The sequence below is a fragment of the Pleurodeles waltl genome, chromosome 11, assembly GCF_031143425.1.
Source record: "Pleurodeles waltl isolate 20211129_DDA chromosome 11, aPleWal1.hap1.20221129, whole genome shotgun sequence".
NCBI lineage: Eukaryota > Metazoa > Chordata > Amphibia > Caudata > Salamandridae > Pleurodeles > Pleurodeles waltl.
The window spans coordinates 473991767-474014206 of record NC_090450.1 but is presented as its reverse complement, the minus strand read 5'-3'; the positions used below and the strand labels follow the sequence as shown (position 1 = coordinate 474014206).

Below are 22440 nucleotides of genomic sequence, written 5' to 3'. Positions count from 1 at the left end.
TTAAAACTCTAGGTGTGATACTTGACCCCCGGCCTACCATGGATTCCCAAGCCAGTAAAATCTCCTCTACCTGTTTTGGCCTCTTACGTATGTTTAGAAAGATTCTTACCCTTCTCCCTCCTACAGCCAGAAGAATCCTCATTCAAGCCCTAATTCTCTCCCGCTTGGACTACCGAAACTATTTGTTCCTTAGCTCCCCTCTTTATGTTCTAAAGAAGCTGCAAAGAGTACAAAATGCAGCTGCCAGACTTCTTACCCACTCCTCAAAATACGCTTCTGCTAAACTGGCTATCTCCACCCTCCACTGGCTCCCCGTTAAATAAAGGATTCAGTTTAAATCTCTCTGTATTGTTCATAGGGCCCTACATGACAAAGGCCCCATCTCCCTGAGGAAACGCATTTTCCTTCACATTCCTTCCAGGAGCCTCCGCTCCTCCTCTCTTAGGTATGCACACGTCTCTCGCTTTAAGAGAGCCTGGGGTAACAACTCCTTTTTCAATAAGGCCTCTCACCTTTGGAACACCCTTCCTACGGAGCTCCGTTTTGAATCCTCTGAGCGCCTCTTTAGGAAAAAGCTTAAAACTTTTTTATTCTGTAACTAATATCGACTCTCTCTCCTACTTGTGTTTCGTTACTTTTAGCGCTGGGATGCCTTCGGGTCGCCATGAGCTCTATAAATTCTAAAAAATAAAATAAAAAATAAAAACCTTGACAAGGAGGTTATGCATTTTCCTTTCCCTTCTACTCTTCGAACTACAGAAATATGCCTTCCTGAAATATATAGATCCTTGTGACTGGTAGCACGTCTGTAGCACTCACTACCCCAAAGATCTCTTAGTGCTGGTAGTAAAGAATTTAGCAACCAAGCAAACTGTACTTCAGCTTTTTCCAGGAGACAGTAAGTGAGGCGATCTCTCTTTGGTCAGTCAAGAGACCAGGTGACAAATAAGAGACTTGGATGAAAAAGAACGGCCATCTCACACCACAAGCCAACACATAGTTACTTGTAGCAACACATATCCCTCACGGGTACATACTCTGAGTTTGAATGCGAGGTAGCAGGGGCTACATGACAGACATTTAAAGGGCACACTAACTAATTTGAAATTAAGTTGTACTACCACAGAAAGCCAGTGAAGGGATTTCCAGAATTCATCTACAGGATCTCTTGTTATTAAACGCTAAGACTGCCCTAGCTGCTGCAGTCTGCTCTAATTCTATCAATCGTGCCAGAAGACCGGCAAATAAGGAGCTGCAGTATCGCAGACAGGGTGCATGCTCCCACCAATACAGCTCTATTGGACAGCCAGAGGAACCGGAGAACTTATAAGACTTTTTCAGTTGAAGGAAGCAACTCTTAACCACTGATTTTATTTGGGGAGCCAGAACATGCCAGGGCCAAATATAATGCCCAGGGTTTCATCTTTAAGCTGTAAGGTCAGTCCGAACACTGTGGGAATGCTGATGGAACATGGATGTGTTTTTCCTCTATGACCAAAAGTGACTGATTCTTTTTTTGAGTGTTCAGTTGGATGGCATTAGAACCTGTCCCTATCTTAGGCTTATTTAGTAGGGAGTCCAGCACTTTAGTGGTGTCAGACTTTCTAGACAGCCTGATATTGATGTCCTTGGCACAGCACTGTGGAGAAGCTCCTTGTCACTTGTGGAAAAGATAACTCAATATTACAGTGCAGAGGAGAGGGAATCATAATAAAGCTTACGAAAGTTGTATATAAAATCATTTATCACAAAAATGAAAGACAATTACCACTCTCTATCCCAAGGCTATTCATGAGCTTCCTGGTCGAAGGAGTTGAATTTCCAAATCGCAAATCAATAAAAAGTTTCTGCACTTTTTTGACAGTTCTATCAGCATTCACGATCACATCACGTTCACTAGAAGCAAAAAAGTAAGATGCTTTATTAGTTTACATGCAAAAGTGACAGTACAAGCAACGTGACAGCCGACTGCTATGGTCAGGTGTGAGTTTCCAAAGAAGATAAAGTGGAGTCATTTGAGTTTCTTCCACAACGAGCATTCACAGCATAACATGCCTCCCCTGCCACCTCCCAAGTACAATACAGGACAGAGTTTCCCTTCCCCTTGACAGAACTGACTAATGAGTCTAGCCCTCTGTTGAGATCACAGTGAGAAATATGCCTACACCCATAAGAACACGACATTCCGGAGTGTGCCACTGCCAAATGAGACCAGAATATTAAAGTATCCTGTGGATCCGGTAGGCAAAAGGCATAATTTCCTAAGCTCCCCCCTCCCCTCCTATAAGGTGATTGTAGAGCTTGTCAAGGCTTGTGCTTAAATGAGATGGCCCAAGAAGACTATGTGCACACCACAGTGAAGACATCGGACAACCACAGATAATCTCATCACAGTGTGGAAATGTCATACAATCATGTCTACAAATCACGTTGGTGTCCTGTCACTGACTTACATTACAGGTCAATCTACTATTCTAACTCCAAGTTCATTTGGATCACCTCAAACTGTCATTAAAGCTTTAAAATAATTCAGCCTTCCTACCAAGATAGGTTTCAAAATACAGGTTTTAACCTGAGGGGCATTTTAGATCACTCCCCATTGGCAAGTGAACCTTGGCTCCCCTGGGAGACGTGCCGGTGCAGCTGGCGGTTGTGGTAAGAGGTGATTCCACCACTAAGAGCCTTGTTTTATGCCTTCAGATAGAAGCGCCAACTACCCCAAGACCTTGGACACGTTCACACAGTACTCATACCTAAACTGGGCAAGGTGCCAAAGGACAGTGCTTCCTATCTGCCAAAATCTCTCCTAAACATAGAAACCACTACACTGGCTAAAGTGTTGGCGACTCATCTATAACAGGTTACAGACCAAATAGTGGCACTGGACTCATCTGGATTTATGCCCTGCCAGTCCACGAGGTGTAACCTACGACACCCATACGGCTGCCTGACATGTAGACATAACATTTGCGAACCTGTGGTGCTCGACGCAGAGAAAGCCTTTGACTTCTTGTAATGGCCCTATCTGATTAACTTCCTTGAGCGGATGGGCTTTGGGCTCTCATTCCTGTCCTGTGTGCACCTTGTTTACTGCAAGTCAACGGCAAGAATTACTTAATGGTGCACTCACAGGGGAGTTCAAACTAGGCAGGAGTACCTATCAGGGGTGACCCCTATTGCCCCTCCAGGTTGCGGTGGCAATAGAATTGCTGGCAAATTTGATCAGGGGAGACCCACAGTTGCAGGGGCTGCGTTGGGACGGCAACTGGGAGAATGTCATCTTCCTTTATGCAGATGATGTTCTACAGTACATTGTGAACCCAGATGAGTCCCTTCAAAGGTCCCTAGAGATCCTCAGGGTCTTTGGTTCCTTTTCTGACATTACCATTAATCTGGGGAAATCAATTATTTTTCCCCTCATGTCCAGGAAGCCAAAGGCAGGAAACACTGGTGCGCTGACATAGGAGGTGACGGGGTTAATCTGTTTGTGTATCTATGTGACAAATGATCGGAACCTATTCTGTAAGAAAAATTTGGGTTGGATTCTGACAGACCTCAGTGGGAGATACAAAATGAGCTGGGCAAATAGGCTGACTTTGGAGACACCGTTGTGGGAATCTACTGCCCTCACAGATCTACATAGGATTGAAGGTTACTGGCAGTGGGATCTGTTGGGAATCTTTGGAGGCTTGACAGGAGAATGCCTGGGACAGTACAATCTTACAAAGGGCAAATTCTTCCTCCCTATGCAGGTGAAGGCAATCTTGCACAGACCTATCGGCGAAGTTCAGGATATAGAGGAGAACCTTCTAGAATATAGAGTGCTGTCTGTCCACCTGCGGAAACACACCATATCCTTGATGTATTCCACAAGCTTGGTGTACTGTCAACCCTCCTTACAAATTTTGAGAGAGAACTGGGAATATGATCTGGGTAGGCTGGAAGAGGATGAATGGGGTGCAGCAAGTCAGGATACCGGGGAGGTGCCCCTCTGGCACGGTTTCCAGCTGGTCCAGTTGAAGATACTATATAGGGCCTACTACACACAAACATGTCTGTATGCGATGGGAACAGCTGACACCGACCGCTATTGGAGGTTATGTCAACGGAAGGTTTCCCTTTAGCATACATTGTCGGAGTGCCGCAGTTTATTGAGATTTTGTGCTTGTATACAAAGACAACTCTTGCAGGTAGTGGATGATGTCTTGACGCTCACCTCCAAAATGGTACTACTGGGGATCTGGGAAGAGGTGACCCTAGACAAATATACACTGGCCTTTTTGCAATACGGTCCTGGCAGTGTCAAGACGGGATATACTGAAACAGTGGGGGGTACAGAAGCGCCCGCTGTGTGGAAGTGGATTATTGTAGGCAGGCACGGGGAACCAATATAGCGGGCAAGGTGCTGCCCTCATTGGCAGAAATATTTGGAGGAATGAAAGAGGGCATTCCCGCGGCCCAATCCATGTTGTACTTCTTGAGACTATGCCCTGTGAGAAACCAGAACAGACTCTGGGGATGGGGAGGGAGAAGCCCAGGGGCGCTGATGGTAGAGACAGGATCCAGTCACTACTAAATAACTCACTTTCTGGTACCCCAGACTGTCATTCTATATAGACATACACCAGGCCACCAAGGGGGGTGCAAATGTTGTTTCTGTTTTGTATTATTTTCAATATGCTCAATAAAAAGAACTTTAAATGATTTCAGACTTCTTTTAGGCAACCAGGATCCAGTCCTTGGTAAACATTTCTCGGAGCTAGTGCAAAGTTTCTTCTAAAAATCCAGATGAAGTACAAGTTACTAGCTGAAGGGGCCATGTTAAACCTCTTTTGAGTAAGACAATGCCACCCACGAGGCTAGCATAACATTTCAAACATTCTGAAAATTAGACAGAAGAGCATTTTTCCACACTTTTGCAGAACTGTGGAAATTAAGTGAGAGCAATTAGCGTCAATTGGTAGTTATACTTAGAGTGGGCAGCGTGACCTCAAGGAGTGATAAATAGTATGCGACATAGAAATAGTCAAGCAGACTGCAAATAGGTATTAAACAGACTGCACCATTTAGACTTTTGAGAGCTCACTGAAGGACCAACACAGCTTGTGAACACACATTGCTAGGTCCTTCACTGGATAGTATCCTCCATTCTATTCTTGTTCTTACAAGACAATTTGCAATATGGTAGAGAAACTTTCCAACTCACTTTACAGCATTAACATAAATACACACTCCATGCTAACAAAAAATGCCTCCTATGTCCTACGAGCCTAGACAAAAACCCTATCCTGCAAGCCATAAGGGGTGAAACCTTTCTTGCCTCCTTTTGTTTTATCACTTGCTGAAGATCTTATCTTCTTGTTTCATACTGAAGATATCAAATATGGAAAAATGAACAAAGAATAAATCACCAGACAAAAATACTTTGTTTATTAAATATTCTTCCATTGTATTAGACAGATTAGAGTGATTATTACTCCCCGAGTTTACGGTGTCCATGTTCTAATTTAAGCTACTTTCTTTTACTTGGTATAAGGGCCCCTGCCCATCGTTTAATGAACACAACTGACACCAACCTCATGTTGTAACAAACTATTTGGTTAATAAAGTGGGTTATTAGACTATTGGGGCCCAAACGTTTTCCGTCCTATTGGCTTCAACTGATTATGGTTTCTGAAGATTTCCAATGACCATTAACACAAAGGATTAGCCCACATCTTTGTTGTTACCATGTGAACCAAGCACAACACAGTAAAGGACTGAGTACAGTGGAGGATGGAAATGGGTTTAGCAGGGAGCAGATGTGTGTATTAAAAAAAGCCTCTTCATGCATCAGTAGGTCGGAAAGATTTATTACAAGAGCAAATGCGAAACAATGTAGAGCACCACCAACTTCATCTACTCTGCAGCAGTGCTATGGCTCCAATTAACACACTAAATATAAGAGGGCGACCCTCTTAGTGTAACATTGAGGTGCACCCACCCACCTTTTTTTTTCTCTTGTGCCCATGCACTAAGCATGTGAGGGGGGGTCGCGAGGAGGGGTCGCGGGGTCCACCCATCCGGCGTTATAACACTGAATCGTGCCCTGCATGGAGGCGGGATTGGGTCTAGGTGCATATACCTGCCCCTCCTGTTAGAGTTGAGTTTTTATTAATACATTAGTGGCATAGAAGTCAGCATTAGGCAGCTCTAAATTAGCATTCAAAAGCCTAACAGAGATTAATTAAGTTGTAAAGTGTGCACAGTTTAATGATGGTGGTAGTTGTGCCTAAACACGTTGAGCATTGCGTTTGACATGGCAGGCATTGCACTTACTCGAGTTTAATAAATGCTAAACTGATTTATAACAATGTTTGAGAAGAAATAATTATTAGAATTAAATGTTATTAGAGAATGTATGTGGATTTTTGTGAGTTATTAGTTTAAAGTAATACGTGTGCAGAAAAATAAATGCACATCTCAGTCATACTTAATGTGATGAGTTAACAAAGATTGCTATAATACTGAAAATGATTTAATTATTTTATGATACATTATTAATGAGATATATACAGGAGTTTATAAATGTTGTGTTTTTATCAATCCTTATGTATAGCTGTGCTGCAAGTCTTTCAGGTGTTAACATGGGAGCTGGGGGTGCCCCAGCACCAGGATAGGCAGAGGGACCATTGCAAGTTCTGTTATTTTTCAGCATTGAGTTGACCACGGTGAAGGGCATGAAATTCAAGAAACACTGTCCAAGGAGAAGGCAACCTTGGGGGTGATTCAGAGCTTGCTAGTCACGCTCAACTTTGCATCACAAGTCATCCGAGGGAAGGGTCTTTACTGGGAGATTGGCCTGGGCAACAGCATCAGTAACAAGGAAGGATTATTTAGTGCGGCTGAGCAGAGGGCTGAGGAAGGACTTGAGTATGAATATGTAGTCCAAGTTATTGGAAGACTTCAATGGATCATGAATATCAGCGGCAGCCCCTCCATTTGGGCGGAAGAGCGCCGCCCCTTGCTGCCAGTGCAGCAAATGGTATGGTAATCAAATTAATTTACTACCATTTTATTTTTCACTTTTTTATCCCGAGCTGTGTTTGGGGGTAGGGCTGCTGCTGACTGCCAGTAAGGGAATGGTGCTCATTCCACCCATTTATAGAGCACATGTCACTTTGACCTGTTGTATTGCGAAAGCCAGCCTGACATGCGCACTGTAAACTGAGGTGTTATAGACAGCTGAATGGAGAGCAGGCACTGGTCCCCTAGTGCCGGCGGGAGCATTTAGGCAGCCCACTCCACCCAATCCTGGCACTGCTCCCATGCTGCTGATAATGTCAAGCAGCATGAGATCAGTGTCTGGATTGGTGTGGAGAATTGCTGCAGACCATCCCGAGGGACTGAAGCACGAGGACTACAGGAGGCAAGGAAGAGCATGCAGTGGGTAAGTACATTTTATTTTTTATTTATAGTTCACTGACAAGCACAGTAAGAAACTTGCACTGCCTTCAGCCTCAACACAGATTTCTCAGTTGTGGTTTATTATAAGTACTGTTTATAACGAGCCATGACTGACTGCTTTGACATTCACCAAGCACTGCTGGTCAGTGGTTGCCCCGCCAAATATTTAGGGTACTAGCCGCCACTAACTAATATGGAGGTCACCACGGGCGGGCAATCCTGAGCTTTGTCTGTTCACTGATGCGCCAGACAGGGAAGGCTTTGGCACCATTATGGGGAATTAGTCGTGGGCGCGGAAATGACCCAATATATTGAGGAAAAGGAAGAGCACTGTCAACATCATTGTGCTGAGACTATTCCCCATTGTGGCTGCATTTCATTTGTAGTCACAAATGTTGTCTAATAAGAGAGTCCTGTTTTGGTCTGACAACATGGCAGTGGTGTAAGCCATCAAAAACTGTCACTCTGCTGGTGTTCAGCCTGTTGCAAGGGTTGGGGAAGATATGTTTATTCAACAATGTAGAATTCAGAGTCAGAAACATTGAAAGGGCAAAGAACGTTGCAGCTGATGCTTCTTCATGTTTTTAGTGGCACTGTTTCCAGAAGGCATGGCCATTAGCAAGCACAGAGATTACCACATTCTCCCCATAACTATGGCACCTATTGCAGTGGACCCAAGGCTTGTGAGATTAGGTGAGCTACCACACAACCCTAGACCCTGGGTGCAGTACAGAAACTGCTGTCTAGACGATCTGTGGGACAACCCCTGTAGAATCACGCAGAGTTCCAAAGGGATTGTTAAAGCTGCATTTTGGGACTATGTCCATCTTGTCCCACACAGACACATTTCTCTGGGCTCCTTTACTAATAGGTTCATCCTTCAGAAGCCATTATCTAGGTATGAAGCATGAGTAGATTCCATTCAACCACCGTTGGCTAGGTCCCTGTTCATGAAGTTGTATCTTGGTTGAAGTTTCAATATGCATATAGCTACGTGGGACAATGGCTCAGACAATGTGGCCTTATGTGATCTGTGCACAATAATGCTGTTGAAAACACTGATCATGACCTATTTTTTTTGTCCAATGTATGTAAAACCCAGACCCAAATGGGTCAGACCTCTGTGTCTTACATTGGATTTCCACACTTTCAAACCAGCGCTCTGTTTACTTTTAACTGATACTTCGCCTCTTCTTGTCTTTGGTCTGAGCAGATTTTTGCACATTGTATATTTAATTAGAAAGATGAGAGGCAAACAGTTTTAATTCATTTTAGCACATGCTGGGTCCTTTGAATTAACACCCCACACACCCTTCCTAAGTGCTGAGCCCTTTTTTTGGCTACATGGGGGAGTTCGGACTTAGGCCTCCATAACTTTTTGTCCACATAAGATATCCACGCCAAATGTCCGTCCTTCTTTTCCAACATCCTGGGGATTCTAAATGTGTGCAGGGTTTGTGGAGTCCCCTGGAGCCGACAAAGAAATTAGCCAAAACACAGCTAAATTTGGGTGTTTGGGGGAAAAAAGTGCTGCAGAAAAAAGCATCTGTTTTTTTTTTCCTTGCAAACAGCATGAACGGATGCTTTGTGGAGCTAAAATCACTCTCTTCCCAGCTTTCGGGAACAAATAGACTTGAATAAGAAAACCAACCTTTTCAACACGGTTTTGGGATTTTAACAGGGATATAGCTCATTTTTCCTGTGTTTTGCTTTCAACTTTCTTCCAGTTAGTGGTAGAAATGGATGTGAAACCAATGGTGGATCCCGGAAAGATATACATTTCTGAAAAATAGACAAACTCTGAAATCAGCTAGGGGTCATTTGTGCAGATCCTTCAAGGTTTTCCCAAAGAAACTAACGTTGAAATAAAAAAAAAATGAATGGAGTTGAAAAAAACACCCATTTGTGTCTACATTTTAATCTGTAACTTCTTTTTTATATGGCAGATTTCCAAAATCAATAAACCATTACGTCCGCTGGACCGTTCTGGTTGTGAGGATATGTAAGTTCACCAAGAACCCTAGGTACTCAGATCCAATAACTGAGCTGCAGCTTGCAATGGTTTTTCGTAGTGTACCGGGTATAAAGTAATTGATTTGGTAAAATATAAAGAGTGAAAAATAGGTGTCAAGGGAACCTACGTATTTCTGAATGGGGCACAAGATATGGAGTCTACAAGCAGTGGTTATTTGTGCATCTCTGAATTTTGGGGGTAATCATACTAGCATGTGAACTAGAAAGCATTCTCCAAAACAACTTTTCTTACACACTGTCTTACATTTGGAAGGCGCAACTGAAGAAAAAGACACTACTTCTACTATTCTGTGTTTCCCTAAGTCTCCCGATAAAAATGGTACCTCACTTGTGTGGGTAGGCCTAGTGCCTGTGACAGGAAATGGCCCAAAATACAATATGGAAGCAGCACATTTTTCCACTAAAAACTGCCCTTGTTTTGCAATGTGCCTAGCTGTGGACTTTGGGCTCTAGCTCAGCCAGCACCAACAGAAACCTAGAAAACCTATACATTTTTTAAAAACAGACACCTAGGGGAATCCAGGATGTGGTGACTTGTGTGGCTTTCAGCAGGTCCTGTTATCCAGAATCCCATCCAAACCTCATAATGTGTCTAAAAAAACATGTTCCTCACATTTCTGTGATGGAAAGTTCTGGAATCTGAGGGGAGCCACAAACTTTCCTCCACTCAGCTTTCCTCCAAGTCTACCGATGCAAATGGTACCTCACTTGGTAGGCCTAGTGCCAGCAATAGGAAACAGGCCAAAACACAACATGGACAACTCACATTTTTCCACCCAAAACTGACCCTTTTTTGCAATGTGTCTAGCTTTGGATTTTGGGCCCTAGCTCAGCGGACACCTAGCGAAACCTAGCAAACAACTACATTTTTAAAAACGAAACACCCAGGGAAATCCAGGATGGGGTGAGCTCAACCAGTACCTAGGGAAACCTAGCAAACCTTGACATTTTTCAAAATTAGACACCTAGGGGAATCCAGGATAGGGTGACTGGTGTGGCTCTCACCAGGGTCTGTTACCTAAAATCCCTTGCAAACCTCAAAATGTGTCTAAAAACATGTTTTCCTCACATTTCTGGGATCGAAAGTTCTGGAATCTGTGGGGAGCCATAAATGTCCTACCATCCAGTGTTTCCCCAGTCTACCTCACTTGTGTGGGTAGGCCAAGTGCCCATGACAGGGAAGTGCTGCAACATATTGTGGACACATCAAATTTATCTATCACAAAATAACCTGTTTTTGCAAGGAGGGCACCTGCGTTTTTAGTCCTGGGCTCAGTAGCTATACAGGAAAACCTACCAAACCCAGACATTTCTGAAAACTAGACACCCGGGAAGTCCAGGGAGGTGTGACTTGCGTGGGTATCCCAATGTTTTCCTACCCAGAATCCCCTGCAAACCTCAAATTTAGCTAAAAAAAGAAATCACATTGTGTGGGATCACTGCACCAGCACAAATTTCCTACCACCGAGCGTTTCCCTCAGTCGCCTGATAAAAATGATACCTCACTTGTGTAGGTGGGCCAAGTGCCTCCGACAGGGCTAACAACGTGTAGGAATTGAGGGAAAAACAAAGAGGGTCCAAAAGGGCAGTTGTTTTCCATATGGTTTTGGGCTGTCTCTTTGGGCACCCACACAAGTGGGGCAGAGTTTTTATCATTACAGATAGGGCAATGCTGGGTGGTAGGTGTTTTGTGGATTCCAGCAGATTCTGGAAGTTTCAAACACAGAAATGTAGGGAAAGTGGTGTGGGTGCACAGTTTTCAAAAGTGTCTGTGTCTGTAGGTTTCTCCAGTTGGCAGCGTACCAAAGTCCAAAAAGTGCAGTCGCTCACCATTGCAAGTGGGACGATACTGGGAGGTAGCCAAGTTCTCTTGGCCCATATGTAAAATCAAAACCCAAAGAGTCAAATGTCCTCTTGCTTGCCATTCGGTTAAGATGCTTTAGTCTGCAGGGAGTTGGGAGAAGGTTTGCTCCCCTGGTGGTTAGTGGGCTTTCTGCCCACCCTAGGGGGCAGATCGGGGGTAATAATCCCCATCTGCCACCCAGGGAGGGGAAAAAGACTGTGCCCATTTATTCAGGGGGTAGGGGGCACTGCCATGCCCATTCTGGGTGGCCCCCACTTCTAAAGGAATAAAAAAAAATCCCTGGGCTTTCTGTCCCTTGGGGGACAGAAAGACTGTGCCGCTTTTTGGTTGGGGAGAAGTGGGGTCATTGCAAGGCCTATTCTTTGGAGCCCCCACCCAAAGATGAATTTAAAAAAATCCTGGTCCCTATCCGGCTTTGAGCCGCACACCCAAATGGGGTAACACAACAGGAGCTATTACCCCTCATCTGCCCCCCAGGGGTGGCAGAACTACTGTGCTGATTTTTCTTCAGAGGTGTGGGGGCACTGAAATACCCATTCTTGGCATTCCCCACCCCGAGATGAATACAAAAAAAAATCCCTGGTACTTAGTGGGCTTTCTACCTCCCCAAGGGCAGGGGCAGAACTGAGGCTATTGCCCCAATGTGGCAATAGGAAGGGGGGCAGAAAGACTGATTATAGCTAAAAAATAAATGTGGGGAGCGAAAGCCCTTGCCCAAGGGGCCGCTCCCCCATCCCTAGTGTCTAGTGGGTGGATCCCTGCTAGGGGAACACCCTCCTGCAGTTATCCCCAAGCAGGGATCCACTAGGGATAAGTATTATTGGAAAGGGAAGATTCTCCCATTTTCAGTGAAATCTCTCCCATCTGCCTCGGTGTTGAGCCTCAGTGATGAGCCGGGTGGCTCACAAAGTTAATTAGTAGTGGCAGTAAAACATAAGAAAGTAAACGGTACAAGCACCGATCCATGCGCTTCAAGGTACAGCGCAAAGTGCCCGTTTACTCAGTTTCAACACGGCTGGTGGTATGGGACTGATTTTTGTGAAAACAACTTGAATGCTCATCACAAAATAGTAAGTCAATACCCTTTGTTATTTCATGGTTTGGGAAAGCTTAAAACTATGAAAGTAAACCTGCATATTAATCAGGATATCCGTACTGTTGCTCAGAGACATAGATGAATTGCTTTTCCTTTACAAGAAGTTGTTGAAAAAGAACATGGATCATTTCTTAAGCATGATATTTCTAAGCATTCCACTAGTCCAATACTATGTGTTCCTCCCATAGTAGCAGTGCCCAAAAAGGACAGTGAAGGAGTTGTACACATCTGCGTTGACATGCGTCAGGCAAACAAGGCAATTGAATGAGAACGACACCCAGGTCCACACATTGCTGACATCATAACGCAATTGAATGGTGCAAAGGTCTTTTCCTGCCTTGATTTGAATAAAGGATATCATCAGTTGGACCTTGAAGAAAGTTGCAGGTATATTACAACCTTCTCTACACATGTTGGTTTAGTTAGATACAAAAGGATTGGGGCCTGATTTAGATATTGGTGGACAGGTTACTCTGTTACAAAGGTGACAGATATCCCACTCACCGAAATCTAAATCCCATTATTTCCTACAGGGTTTAGAGTTTGGTGGACAGGCTATGCGCCACTGTTGTAACAAACCAACATATCTGTCAATATCTAAATCAGGCCCTTAGTTTTGGTGTGTCATTGGCTGCAGAACGTTTTCAAGACACCATCTGACGTATCATACAGCATGTTGTGAACGCATTCAATTATAGCAACAACATATTTGTTTTCGGAGCTACACAGAAGGAGAATGATAGAACTTTCACACAAGGAAGTTGTATACTCAGTGATGAAGGATTGACTTTATTTGCAGACAAGGGTGAGTTCAAGAAGACAAAACTACAATTCTTTGGCCATATATTTTTGATGGGAGTATAATACCTGATTCTGCAAAAGTACAAACTCTGTCAAATGTTGATCCACCATAAGATGTTTCAATGGCATTTACTGTTCCATTTACTGGCCATTTACTGTTAAAGGTACATACAAGACTTTGCCACTGATAGTGATCCAATATGACAGCTGACAAAGAAAAATGCTTCTTTTCAATAGTCACAAGAATGTGTGAGAAGTTTCAAGAGAATCAAACATGCAATTGAAAATGCTACTGAAATGCCACAGTTCAATCCAAAGCTTTATTCAGAGGTAGTAGTCAAAGCTAGCCTGGTCAGAGTAGGTGCTATCCTTGTACAGCATGGTAGACGCCCAAAAGCTTGACGGCATATTGTGGCCTATGCTAGTAAAGGTTTGTCACAAACAGAATGTGCTTACTCACAACCTAAGAAAGAAAGCTTGGCTGTGGTATGGGCTTGTGAACATTTCCATGTATTCCTGTACAAAAAACTTTTTACATTGGTAACTGATCATCAAGCTTTGCTGACCACTCTTGGCAATCCAAAAGCCAAGATGTCTCCTTGCATTAAACGCAGGGGACTCTGATTGCAAGAAAAGTATTATACAATTCTGCATCATTGAGGAAAGGATCAGAATCCTGCTGACTACTTTTCAAGAGTGCCTATACAAGGTCACTGTACTCCATGCAAGATGGCTGAAGCCTACACTAAATTCATTGTCAGGTAAAATACACCAGTTGCTATCTCATTAGGCCAGATTATAACTGCTACAAGCCATGATAGTGATCTGCTGAAGTTAAAGGACATAATTACGCATCAATCATGGAACCAACACAACTGACCACTCACCATGGTGAATATCAAAAATACAATAATGTCAAGAATGAGTTGTCCATAACTCAGCAAGGAATTATAATGCACAGGTTGTGACTCCTGATTCTGTAGAGTCTGCGACAGAAAGTAATTGAAGTGGCTCACGAAGAACGTGGGATTATTACCACAAAGAGAGCTCTCTGAGTCGATCTTGGTTTCCATACTTAGATGAAAGAGTTGAAAAGGAACTCGAGGATTGTCATATATGGAACTACCTTTCTGCCAAGGATACTCTTTATACTCTGAACATGTCAGAACTCTCTAAACATGCATAGGGGAGAATAGCCATCAACCTATTTGGTCCACTTGATAATGGACATCATTTAATGGTGATTGTGAATGAATACTCACATTTCCCATTGGTTGAAGATCTTTCATCTATAACTCACAAAAGACTCATTGAAAAGCTTGATGGCATCTTCATGACATGGGGCACTCCAGCCATTTTGAAGTCTGACAATGGCCCACCTTTTAACAGTAAAGAATTCAAATAATTCTTGGAGCACCTGAACATAAAGGGGGTCATTCTGACTCCCGCCGGCCGCGGTAACCGCCCGCCCGGCGGGAGCCGCCAGAATACCACTACGCGGTCAGAAGACCGCCGCGGTAATTCTGAGTTTCCCGCTGGGCTGGCGGGTGACAGCCAGAAGGCCGCCTGCCAGCCCAGCGGGAAACCCCCTTCCATGAGGATGCCGGCTCCGAATGGAGCCGGCGGAGTGGAAGGGGTGCGACGGGTGCAGTTGCACCCGTTGCGATTTTCAGTGTCTGCTTGGCAGACACTGAAAATCTTGGTGGGGCCCTGTTAGGGAGCCCCTGCAGTGCCCATGCCATTGGCATGGGCACTGCAGGGGCCCCCAGGGGCCCCCACGACACTCGTTACCGCCAGCCAGGTTCTGGCGGTCAAAACCGCCAGAACCAGGCTGGCGGTAAGGGGGTCGGAATCCCCATGGCGGCGCTGCATGGAGGATTCCCCTGGGCAGCGGGAAACTGGCGGGACACCGCCGGTTTCCCGTATCTGACCGCGGCTGTACCGCCGCGGTCAGAATGCCCATGGGAGCACCGCCAGCCTGTTGGCGGTGCTCCCGCGGTCGTTGGCCCTGGCGGTCCATGACCGCCAGGGTCAGAATGACCCCCAAAGTATCAAAAGAGTACAACTTTGTGGCCGCAGGCTAATGGCCTGGTTGAGCGTTTTATGAGTACGTTAAAGAAAGCAGTGCAGCATGCAACTCTTGAGAAGCTCAATTTAAAAACAGTACGAAATTCTAGTCTACAAGCTTATCATTCAACACCGCACTCAACCACAGGTGAAAGTCCTACAACTTCGATGTTTAGGGAGCAACGACAACCAAGTTACCTCAATAAACCAACAAGAGAGACCAAAGTGAGGATGTGATTCGCACAAAGTACTTGGTTAACAAGCAGAAAATGAGTACCTATGCCGACAACAGGTGACATGCACATAACATCTTGATTTGAAAAGGAGATTTGGTGATCTCCGGAAAGATGCACAAAAAGAAACTCTGATGCTCCCTAGAATGCTGAACCTTTCCAAGTTGTGTCTACCAAGGGACACATGATGACTGCCCACCACCCTGGGAAGTCTGTTACCTCAGACTCCTCTCAATTTAGGCCTGTGATTCATCGGTCTTCGACTTGAAATGGTGGAAGAAAGACTGACCCTAAAACCTCAGTGACTGCTGCTGCCTCTTTACCATCCTTAGCAATCTCCGATACTGAAGATGACAGCTCAAAGCTTCCAGTAACCCAATCAGGTCATATGGTCAAAGTGCCAAGAAGACTGAGCGAAGAGATAAAGTTGTACATACCTCTATATAAATGTGTATGTCCACTGATTTTATAAAAATTGTAATTGTCATTTAACAGAGGGAGAGATTTAGTACTATGCATGTGCTATAACGGAAATCTTTTGGCTCCGAACGGACTCCTTCACAGTTTGACATCATTGCTAGAATGGAATGGAATTAAAGTTTGCTTTAGAATGTTGGAGCTCACAGGTACAAGCAGAGGAATAAAGATGTGTTATTTACAGCTAAGTGTGTGGCGTAGTCATAGGTGGGTACCCAGGCTGGGGAGGATGCAACACCCCTTACCTACCCCCCTCAAGAAAGAAAATTCAAGTTATAGGCGTCACAAACATGCAAATGACTAACCATGCCTCAAAGATGATCCCTGTAAAAATTGGCTCATTTGAAAAAGATCATCAGTTTGTGTGCGATTCAAGTCCTGTAAATCTGTTAGGAAGGAATTGTTTATAAAAATTAAATTGCACAAAGCACTTGTATATGTTTACTGTTCACCGGAAGGTGTTGAATTTCAAATGCATGATGAAGATGTTGGAATTAAAATGGCCAGACAAGGAACAGCTGTTGAATTGTTCCCTGTGAGAATGGCAGAGGGCTTACTTCTTGTTTTTGGTACTGTAAAAACCGGACGTATAGGATTTTTCGGGGTAAGATATCAGACTTCTTAAGGGTGTAGAACAGGTCTGAATAAATAATAAACCAAATGCTGAATTTCCGAGAACGCAACTATACAGTCTCACACTCGAGATAGTGGTTGGAATCACTTAGATTGAAACAATGCTACACAAGGAATTTTGGTATAGAAGGACCGATCATGGACGTTCAGAAGCCAAACGTCAAATATAGAATTATGCAGGACGTTTGAAAAATGAATAGTGTAGAACTCCTATCTGGAATGGAGAATATGTGATGGGACTGTTGGAAGCATTACAATTACCACGAGAAATTTCCGTTGTTAAATGCGAAGCTCATCGGAGCAGAAATGACTGCGTGAGTGTTGGAAACCGATATGCTGTTGAAGTTGCTTGATATTATGCAATTGTGGCATGCACATTTACTGGAGAATATGCAAATAAACCTGATGAGGACACCACTTTTTTTTAATGTTGTCAATAGCTGACTCTTGGGAAGAAATCAAAAGATTGCAGGACGAAGTGTCCAAAGCAGAACAATAAGGGTGGGTCAGAGGAGTATGTCTTAAAAATGCAAACAAGATTTGGGTCACAGCTGATGGAAGACCTGTGTTGCCTGACAGCCTGTTATGTCACATAACAAGACACTTCCAAGGCCTTGCACATGTTGGAAAGAATTCCATGGTGAGACTGTTTGGCAAAATCGGTTCAATCCCAGATTTAGAGTTCTAGCTGAGGAATTGTGCCATAGACTTGTAACATTTCAGCAAATTAATGTAGGGAGAAGAACCCCTATAACTATGATCCACATAGGCAGATTAGGAGGACCATTTAACAGAATGCAGTTGAACTTTATTGAAATACCTGTATGTAACGGGCTGAGATACATTCCAGTCATAGTGTGCATTTTCTCCCCATCAGTAGAACCCTACCCAACACAAAGAAATGACATTCTCAGTGTAGCCAAACTGCTGTTGTGACAACTCAAAGCAAGGTTCGAATTTCCGGTTTCTCTAGAGTCAGACTTAGGGACTTGTTTTAACAATGAGATCCTTAAAATGCTGTGCGTGGCATTATATGTGAAAGAGACATCACATTGTAGTTACTGACCAGAAGCTTCAGGAATAGTCGAGCAACTTAATGGCACAAAAAATCTTGTTTGGCCTAAGTATGGGCATCCACGTTTCTGAAATGACCAGTTGCCTTGTCCTTAGTATTGAGTCTCTGAAGCACTCCTGACAGAAAATAGGATTGTCACTAGAAAAAATACTCATAGAACGTGCCACAAGACTGCCTGCTGTGCCTCCAAATGTGCTTGTAAATATCATGACATGATTCTCGACTACTGCAAGGGACTGGCTGATGAGGTACGTTCTGCCTCTCTCAAGGATGCAGCTGCTAATGCCATCTCAAGTCAGGAGCAATGCCATGATCTTAGCCCCAGCGACTGTCTACTAATAAAAAAAAGTATGTTCAAAAATCCTGTTTGGAGCCAAGGTGGAAGGGGCACTATCAGGTGATCCTTATCACCAACGTTCCGGTGAAGTGTGCTCAAGTACCCAACTGGATTCACACCTCTCATACCCAGAAACTGAGGTGCTCACTTGAAGAGGTGGTGACATTTGAGCCTCCGCGACCTCCTGTTTCCATACATCCTAAAAGACCACAGGTGATAAAGTTCATCAGAGTTCTTCACCTATTCAGGTTCCTGAAATCTCAAAGAGCATTGTGGGAGCGTCCCCTAACAACGGAGGTCTCAGATCTGAAGGTTGAGATGTTGCAGACACATCAGAGATGCAACTGAACGATTCTGGTGAAGGAAATGCGTAAGAAGTGAGAGATTTAAAAAGAGAGAGGAATGGCTAAAAAGCAAGAGGCAATTAAAATCTAGTGTATCCGTTGTACCCATAGCACAAACCATCATCAAAGAAACAGAATCTGATTGTTTAAGAGAGACAGAAGTTCAACAGACACATAGGAGATCAAAGAGAGCATGAGTACCTTTTTGCAGATATTCAGACCCTGAATGGACCTATTATCCAGTCAGTGTGCCTAATCTGACTGTTTATGATCTAAATGAACTAAGAACAGAACTACTTGAACCTCCATGATATGCCACATTATCACAGCACACGATTCAAGCTTTTGAAAAATGCATAATTAAGTTCCACTCAATTGATATCCGATTGATTCAATTCAACAATAATTGAGTCTTTGAACTTTGAACTGTGTCTAAAACTGATCTATTGAAAGGACTGTGATAACTAATATGTGAACATAATTAAGGAATAAGAAAATAAGACAAATAAACAGAATTAAGAAGAGCTCCCTAGGGCCAAGGCTGCAGGAGAAGAGCAGAGTTGCCATTCTTAGAAGGCAGGGTGCGGCTAGGGATGCCTCACAAAAGCTGCTGCATAGAACCCAAATGAAGTAACTGCAAACTAATCATCAAATAGTTTTACTCATTTTGCACAAGTAGAAACAAATGCAGACTATTACGTCTGCCTGCTACTATATTCTACTGAAGGTCTGTCTGTAGACAAACATGATTTTTCTTACCAAGGCTAGATGCAGAATATTATTAACAGTTGTTGCATTAGTATTTATAGTTTTCTTATTTGGCATGAGTGCCACCCCTTAGATAGAAATACTTAGTTCTACTCCTGTACCTACATTACCCGCACATACAATAGATGAGAGAAAATGAATGGCAACATTTATAGAAGCTTCGGGGGGAGGTTTCATATCAAACGTTTATTTTAGATTAGTTCAAGAGTACACACACGCTTTAGATGCTAAGGGTTGCTTTGTTTGTGCACACTTACCTGCTTCAGCTACTGAGGATGTTACCTAACGTCATATTCCACTTTCATATGCTGTAACATGTAATATATTGCTTTGTTTATTCTATAGGCAGATACATCTTAAATATTTTTTTCCAATTAGAACTTTAGCCTTTCTGAAGTCCCAATTCACAAAAAAATGAGTCCTCTTCCACATTTGGGCCAAGAAGCTGTAACAAAGCTTGTTTTTTCTTTAGCTCCCCTACAAAGACTGATACTTTAAGGAATGTGAACAAAATTTGCCATATGAAACCATGGGAAATTAAATGTATCCAAGCTTTAGAGGAAAGGAGAGCTCACATGGTTCATAAAGCAACAAAGCAAGAAGATGTTTTAAAAAATGTGTGGAAAGAGGAGGAGGCGAGTATAAAAAGAAAATGGTATATCCCAGATTGAAATTAGAGATAGAAGAAAGGGAAACTATGATTTTACAAGAGATGAAATCACATTAGAACTAGACACATGGGGCTAAGTAGCTGTGAACATACATACAACATTTCTGGAGGACCGGTTCAAATGTTAACTGGGGAAGAACCAGTTTTTACAGGAGTTGATATGTGGGATAGGTGCTTTTTTTCAAATTGCCTGCTAATTGGGAAGGTGTTTATTAATTAGCTTTGTTTCCTAAAATGGAGTCTGTGAGCAGCAAAAATCTTTGTCAATGAATCCATCTTTTAGACATAGATGTAGTGCCAATGATGGGACACAATTATTGTGAAATATGTTTGGTGCAATTATTCCCCGAGTAGAAGTAGTCCTAAATGATGAGAAAAATCAAAAAGCTTTCTACTATAGTGGATATGTTAGCCAGTAGTATATCGGCTGCTTTGTTAGCAGTAAATACAGAATTAGTAGCTACTAGAGCAAACGTTTTAAAAGACCGACTAGCTTTTGACATATTGTTGGCAGAAAAAGACAGAGTCTGTAAGATGTTGAAGACACAACATTGCTGATCGTACATACCAGACATGAGTATGACAATTCTGACTTAAAACCTGAATGAGAGAACCTAAAACCAACTAGTGTCTTAGTAACTCTAGGCAAGGGACCTTCTTCTATAAATAAAAGGGTTGGAAGTATCAATAGTGGATTTTTTGGTGTTATATTAAATCCCATATTGATTATTTGAATTGACTTAATATGCATATTTGTTTTATATAAGGGATAAAGATGCTGCTCAGCCGAAAAGAAAAAGGAAGAAAGAAAATATCAAAGGAGGGAAGACACAGAAACTGAAGAAAGAAAGAGTAAGGTTTACCAGGAATGGAAAAAGAAGCAAAAGTAAAGGGTAAAATAGATGACTCATTAATGGAGGGAGGTGCACCTTAAGGATTCATTTGTGTTAAAATGTGATGGCTGTTCTAGCCAAGGGGGGGGAGGAATTGATAGTGAGAATTTCCTAATTTTGCAAATTAAGAATCATTTAACTGAAAAGTGCTAATTTTAATGCTGAATAACACACACAGAAAATGCACAACATTGTAGTAGGTAATAATATTTAGGTATGATAAGCAAACACATAAATCATCATATTGTATTGACTTAAGTAAGCCTAACAGCTGATGTCAATTGAAATGCCAACTGTATACATTAAGGTTAAGAGGACTATTTTTGCATTTAAATTGTTTGTCTTGCACAAAATGTTTTTCTCTTCCCACTGCAAATGTGTAATTTTCAAGAAGCCTTCTGTTAGCTAGTGAATACGTATTTGTTATATATTAGACAACTGATAGTAAGCTCCTCACCAGGAGGAGAGGAACTGGCAGGAAGCACGACTCAAGGGAAGGCCTGTCTGAACCACCAGATCTGTTCAAAGTAACAAACCAAGGTCATAGTTGCATAGCCCACTGTGACTATGTTCGGAACTTGGGAGTTTACCTGCTTCCAGAGTTTGTTGGAGACTGACTGGTTTACGGGAGAAAATAAATAAGAATTTTTTGCCATTAATGTTTTGGTTGAATTATATTAGTGTGTTCTTTAGATTACAGAGTGCAGCTCCCCTTCTCATACACTGATTTTTGGAGAGCTTGCTGCAGAACATAGCAGATCTTAGAGATGCCTTCTGACTTTGAGCTGAGAATACCTTTCCTGACTCTACTAAGCTCCACCGCTTCAGTGTTAAGGCTTCGTGTCTATGCATTCTTATTCTCTCATCAGATCCCTTCAATTTGAAACTGATACTTTACCATACTTATTGAAGATAACTGCTCTTTTATGCCCAAAACCTCATTATTTCAGATTAGAGATATTCTTTATGGAACACACTTGCTGAATTTTAACAAAAGAGGTATTTTATCTTGTCTTGAAATATCGATTAATAAATTATTTGAATCTGTAAAAATGATGGGAAAAGCTTAAAATTCTTTCTGAACTAATGAGCGATTTGGAATAGTTTGATAATAAACCCTTTAAACTCACACCAAATCTTTTTATTGATTCCTGTGAAGCCCTAACTGGACTTCACTGTACATTGTAACTGATGTAAATGATAGCTCCTTATCATCTCTACTTGATGACTAACAAAGGTCCATAGGACCAATGGGGGGGTTAATTGACGAGAACAGTAGAAGACTGAGGAACAAAATCCTGGCTCTGGCATCTATTAGACAACGGTCTTTTACTCTGGACTCGGTGTACCTCTAATTCTCTTCCTACATTTCAAGCCATTGTCCTATATTCCGTACTTCTTTTGCTTTTCAGCAATTCTCTCATCAAGCACCCCATTTACAATCACCCTTTTCTCAATATGTAACCAAGTTGGATTCAGTTTTGTGCTTCTCTCACTTCTTTTAAGGAAACAAAAATGGCGAACACATCTATGACTGCTTTGGTCATAGGGCCTTTTTTACTAGGAATACCAAAGACCAAAGATGTCTGCAAACATGATATCATCTTCTGTTCATTTGTTTGACCAATCCATTCACCCTAGAAAACAAGCCACCTGTTCTGAGGTGACTTATGTACATTTCCTGCAAAACTGTCTTCATACA

At 42.7% G+C, this 22440-nt stretch overlaps 1 protein-coding gene across 5 annotated transcripts in view; it reads right to left on the bottom strand.

Moving 5' to 3' along the window:
- The window catches only part of LOC138265788 (ubiquitin carboxyl-terminal hydrolase 50-like), a 384629-nt gene that overhangs the window by 235482 nt on the left and 126707 nt on the right, over nt 1–22440 (bottom strand). For all 5 annotated transcript variants that reach the window (XM_069213817.1, XM_069213818.1, XM_069213819.1 and 2 more), the window contains one exon: nt 1769–1896. In XM_069213817.1, the coding sequence (XP_069069918.1) occupies nt 1769–1896 (128 nt within the window). The remainder of the gene's footprint in view (nt 1–1768; nt 1897–22440) is intronic.